The 5840-nt window shown below is 40.5% G+C and overlaps 1 protein-coding gene across 1 annotated transcript; it reads right to left on the bottom strand.

The window, feature by feature from the left end:
* Positions 1-930: 930 nt before the first annotated feature.
* SLC25A52 (solute carrier family 25 member 52) lies at positions 931-4196 on the bottom strand. The gene has a single exon (XM_015121777.3). It carries the CDS (start codon positions 4009-4011, stop codon positions 3097-3099), a length of 915 nt encoding a protein of 304 aa, XP_014977263.3. The 5' UTR covers positions 4012-4196; the 3' UTR covers positions 931-3096.
* Positions 4197-5840: the final 1644 nt, after the last annotated feature.

The following is a 5840-nucleotide window of genomic DNA, read 5'->3' as shown; positions in this document are numbered from 1 at the left end:
GGTAATTATTCACACAAACGATTCTGTTTTATTGCACAGTTCACAATATAGCCGGTGATTATACAGCCAACCATGTTAAGATGAATATCGACTATTTAGACAAAAACATCCATTTTCTCCCCAACCACTAATGAAACAAGAAAGACACACATATTTGCCACCATATCAAGGTTGTGTTTAGTCTGTGGTGCAGTCCTGAGGGCTCATACTACTCTCAGCGTGTTCAATACAGAATCCATAACATTTCTGGTGGCATCACACACGAAGTATAGGACACAAGACCATAAGTGTCCTGCACTCATGAGCCATTTGTGCCACATACGTAACAGAAAGGCCACTTTTAAAGCTTTTCAGATATTCAATCATGTTTGCCTTTTCAATTTTTTTTTTTTTTTTTTTTGAGATGGAGTCTTGCTCTGTTGCCCAGGCTGGAGTGCAGTGGCGCGATCTCGGCTCACTGCAACCTCCGCCCCCCAGGTTCAAGTGATTCTCCTGCCTCAGCCTCCCGAGTAGCTGGGATCACAGGTGGGTACTACCATACCTGGCTAATTTTTTGTATTTTTAGTAGAGATGGGGTTTCGCCATGTTGACCAGGCTGGTCTCAAACTCCTGAGCTCAAGTGATCCGCCAGCCTCGGCCTCCCAAAGTGCTGGGATTACAGGCATGAGCCACCGTGCCCAGCTTGCCTTTTCAAAGTTATTACCACACTAGTTCACACTGAAGGTAAAAGCAATAGTTAGCATCTCTTATTAACAACACATTTTGACTTCAAGTTCAGACAAAGCTGTTGGTTACAAGTCCTGCTAATTTTTTTGTCAAATTTAAGAAGTCTATAGGACAACATAAAATCATCCCTGGTAATGTATTTGCAGTTTGGTCTTCAAAAGCTGTAAAGAGTGACAAAGAAATTTTTTTTAAAATGCTGAGTTAAAACCATTAAAAATATTTATTAATAATTGTTTTAAACGCCACTTATTTGAGACAGCAGAAACCAAAGCATTTTACTTAGAATTCTCACTTAGCTTATATTTCACAAAAGCGCTTTAGAACTCAGATTTCTACCACCTGTATGGAGTGTAAAGACAAAAGGAAGCCTAACAAAACCAAAGGCCCAATGGTGTCTATTTCCAGGGCCAAGGTATAACCCCAGGCTAACCCACCTGCCCTGGGCTGAGTAGCTAGAAGTGCCTGTGAGTGCTCAAAGTCACACACATGAATGAGGGTGTCAGGCCCCAAGGTGCCTTTATTTATTCATTTCTCAAACTCAATTCCCTTCAAATCCTGACTCTATTTAATAGGCCAAAGGATGCTACTCATATTTATTTGGTGACAAATTATTACTTTTTAAAATCTTTACATCTGCACCTTGAAAATAAACTGTAATATCCAGCACAACATTGTCAGACAGAGCTGCTGCTGTATGGCTATTTAGCTTTATTAATGTCTGGCTAATGCTTAATACGCTTCATCCTTTACAGCTGGAAAAAGGATGTTCACTGTATTTAACCAGCCACCATGCATTCAGAGGTAAACAGCTTTTATGGACTATTTGCCCAGGAACTTTCAGTAAACTACGAAGTCGAGGCCTTTATTTTGGTCAGTATGTGCACATATTCACATGCAATTACCCAGAAAGAAGAAAAACTGGTTAACAAGAAACCTACCGTCATGTCAGATGCTGGAAATAATCTTTAGCTACATAATATTTACAGAAAGGGTTTTAAGATTCATAATCCACTTTTTCAATCTGTCTCTTATATTTCATTAGTCAATTGGAAGTGGCATGAGTTTCGTCTGGAAAAAATATTTTCACATTTTCTAATTCCTTTGACAAAGAAGTTTTCGTCTGTTAAGGGATGAGGATGCTATTTGGCTATTACCTACTTTTAGAATTCAAACTAACCCTTCAAATGTCTTTATTTAGATCATACGCTCTCAAACTATCTTACTGTTTTACTGACACAGTGGTAAACTGGGTTCCCAAAATATCCAAATCCTAATGGAGTCTCTATTTCCAGGAGTAAAATAAAAGACAGCGAACACTGTGAGGTGAAACCCATCCTGAGTCTTTTCCCCTCCACTCTGTAACATTTAGAAACTAGAGGGAAAAGTGGGATTGCATTAGTAGACCGCCAAAACAAAATGTTATGAAAGTGTTTATTTTTTAAAAGGAGAGTTTTAAGAGAACAGGATGCTTGAATATGACCAACTCCTACTGCACAGGAAAAATAACCACAGACCTTTGCTGAGATGGCATCAATAATTCAAAGAAACTAAGCTAAACAGAATTTGATCTATACACAATATGCAAACTTCTTAACAGCATGGAACACCTATAACAACATTTAAGTCCCTTCATCTTTCGGCAATGAAATAAGTGGAATTAACATAAGAATATTTTGTAAGGGTTGAAGGTCACAGTCAGAATCAAACAGAAAACTTTCAAACCTAGAAAACAAAATGGGAACTTTCAGAGCTCCTTGATCTACCATATCTAAATAGAAATAGTATAATGACTATCTGATAGGTGCTTAGTTTCAAAACTAATACAGGCAATTTATCATGAAAAGCCTATACCTATTAAGCTGTTTTTCTTCTCTGTTCTGCCCCTTTGTCATATGCTTGAGCTTAATGAAAACTATCCTCTGCAGCTGCTCCTGAGGGCAGAGAAGCAAGCAATGGAGTCACAAAGGAAGCCTGAGGAGCCCCTGGCCCCTGAGGACCGTCTTTCCGGCCGGTCACAGCCACTTATGTCTCAACGCAGGAGTTCAAGACTGGTTTGAGAAAAAGAATCCTATCTTGGGGATTAGGTTCCCTGTCAAAGGCCATCAGATGGACAGCTATTTACCAGGCAATTAGCCTAAAGCTGTTAGGTAATGATAAAAAACAAAACAAACAAATAAAACCCTTATATTTTCCTATTGGAACATTTTATTCTGTTTTGTTGATGCTTAAGGAAAACAGCTTTGCCCATAACTCACTGTGGCCCGGAGTTATGACACCAACTTGTGTTTGGCCAGTTAAGAAAGAGGCCAAACTGCATTCTTCTTAGAAGGTCTATTCAGTTGATAAACGGCACTTAACTGATGGGTTTTTTCATATAACCTTTAACAAGAACTCGTAAGTTGCATTGATTATGCCCCAAGAGATAATGGACCGATGGTAATTCAGATGAGCACCTCTGAAAAGATTTATCAGTTTTCTGTCCCGTTCCAGCCAGATTTTTTGGAAAACCTTGCGGAAAGACTGAAATTCCCCACCAATCTGAGACTGTATGCGAGTTTTTACAACATTAATTGGAAAAATCAAGAATCCCAACATGGCACCCAATAGACCTCCACTGATAAAATCACTGACAAAATGAGCACTGGGAGTCGTTGCAGTAGGCAGATGCTCCTTAATGGGACCTCGAAGGCCAAAAAACAAGACATTGCTGAGTCCATTCCGGAAAAGAATGGGCACCAAGCCTCGATAATACTCTCCAATTCCATAACATTTCAGGGCCTTGAAAACCTGATAAGTGTTGGTAAATTTGTCATGATGCTTGTGGTCTTGAAGCAATGTCTGAACTCTTTCCAGTGGAGTGAAAATTGCTTCTGTTGTCCCTGCAAGCACTGCCGCCACACTACGGGTTGCAAACTCTGGAGCACTGACATGCTTGTGGAGAAGGCAGGATAAATCCTCATACAGACCAAACATAAGTGAAAGTGTAGTTGTCTTCTGCATCAATGGGGGAAGGATTCCACGATACAAATTTCGAAATCCATCCCTTCTCAACTGAAGTATTGCATCCCGGGTTTGGATGCCATACAGCTGTTGTCGAAAGAGGACCTTCTGAATGGGATATGTGATTGCGACGTTGTTGAAGGCTGCGCAGCAGCCACACAAGTAATGCTTCATTTCACCATCATTTGTAATATGAGGTGATATATCTTGTTTTGAAGATGTAAGTACTGGTGGCCTCTTTTCATGAGCTTCTGAATCCATCACGTTGCTTAAGATCTTTTTCATGAAGGACTTTTTTTAACTTGTGACATCATCTGAGCCTGGAATTTGGCAGGTTGATAGCTTTGTGATAATGTTCCCAATTTCTTCCATTGTTATTCTTCCGTTAGGTTCTCTCTTCTCGAGTCCATTTTGATAACTGGATTTCCGTTCTCCAGGCGTCCATTTCCCCAACCCATCGCAGCCAGCGTCCCGCAGAATGGCGGGCAAACAGGGACCTGCGCAGGCGCAGACCGTGACCGACCCCCGGGCGGGGGCGGAGCGCGACACTCGGCGACGTTGGGATCCGAAAAGAAACCCTTTTAAAGCAAGCATGGCAATTTCTTCTAAATAAGCTGGATAAAATTAAAAACCCATTCGTCCAAAGATCCTAAAAAGTCAACAAATTCCTAGATATTAAATGGTATAGACGCCACAAGTGTTTCTTAAATCACATAACCTTTTCCACGGACACTGTAAAGATGTGTTCCCAGTGGATTCCCTAAGGGAGTGTGAAACTTTGTAAATAGTGGTTCACACCTGTAACCCCAGCACTTTGGGAGGCCAAAACGGGAGGAACAATCGAGGATAGGAGTTTGAGACCAGCCTGGGCAACATAGCAAGACCCCTGTCACCATCCAAAAAAGAAAAAAGAAAAGAAAGAAAAAAGTAGGTGATAAAGAGAAGTAAGGAGGAGATGAATAATTTTTTTAATAAAAGTTCTGTATACTGCATGAAATTTTACTGGGAGGAAAGTGTTTGAGGTTTTAAGAGGCATAAATTAAATAACCTTGAAACCCATTTTGCTCTAGGACTATCCATGTGTTTTCTAGAGTGACCAACGTTTATATTCCATGTATGTGTATAAGAGATGAAAGGAAAGAAAAATAAGTTCCCTCCCAGGACAGTGGAAGGCTTCAGCCAACAAAGTAGGCCACAGCATCAGACTATATTGCCTGCTGATGTGTACTGCCTAGTTTTGAATGGAATCAAATGACAGCTTCCTTGAGATTAAATGACAGTTTCCCTGACCATCATCCTAAAGCATGCCTGTGGTGGATCGCTCTAGAATGAACCATAAACACCGAGTTCTCTTTAAGCTTTAGTGAAACGAAATAGTAAAAGCTTTTCATGGAAGGAGAAAGGAGTCTCCAACATTTATACTGATTGATTTTGGCAGCAATGACTTTCATTAGAAAAGTAATTGCTGGGTATGCAAAAATTAGCACTGTTGGGGCTAAAGAGATCTTTGTTTTCTTTTGTTTTGTTTTGCTTTTTTGCCTAATGTTCATAGTGTTTTCTCGGTTTTGCCATAGCCCTTCTGTCAAGATGCTGGCAATCAGAATATCATGAAAAACAGAGTGCCCTTTCTCGCATTTATTGAAGAAAGATTCTCATGATCCTATGGTAAGGTAATAATTGCTTTTTCTCAATCCATCCTCCACACTGCAGCCAAAGTGATCATCTTAGTAACAAATGTGACCACGTTTTCCCCCACTTAAATCTTTAAATGATTTTATACCTGAAGGACAAAGGTCCCCCATGGTCTGATGTCTTCCTACCCTCGGCACCATCTGCCTTCACATTTCTAAAGGCACCTTCCGTCCCAGCCATATCAAACTACTTGGAGCCTCCAGAATGAAGGATAATGTGCCATCTGACACTCCTTTGTCTTTATTCGGTTATTCCTTCTGCCTGAAACGTCCTTCCTTCTAGTTCCTACTCAGCTTCTGGAAGCCTTCACTAACCCCTCAGTCCAAATGAGGACCCTTTCTCCACATCACACTCTATATACACTGTGAGTGTGGCACGTGTCACACTGTACAATGTCCATGATTCACAATGCTGAGGGCTTT

The sequence above is a fragment of the Macaca mulatta genome, chromosome 18 (genome assembly GCF_049350105.2).
Source record: "Macaca mulatta isolate MMU2019108-1 chromosome 18, T2T-MMU8v2.0, whole genome shotgun sequence".
NCBI classification, from domain to species: domain Eukaryota; kingdom Metazoa; phylum Chordata; class Mammalia; order Primates; family Cercopithecidae; genus Macaca; species Macaca mulatta.
Note: the sequence above shows the minus strand (reverse complement) of the source record. Positions and strands in the feature narration are given on the sequence as shown.

Coding starts and splice junctions, on each gene's coding strand:
- SLC25A52 (XM_015121777.3), bottom strand. CDS start 4,011: ATGAAAAAGATCTTAAGCAACGTGATGGATTCAGAAGCTCATGAAAAG.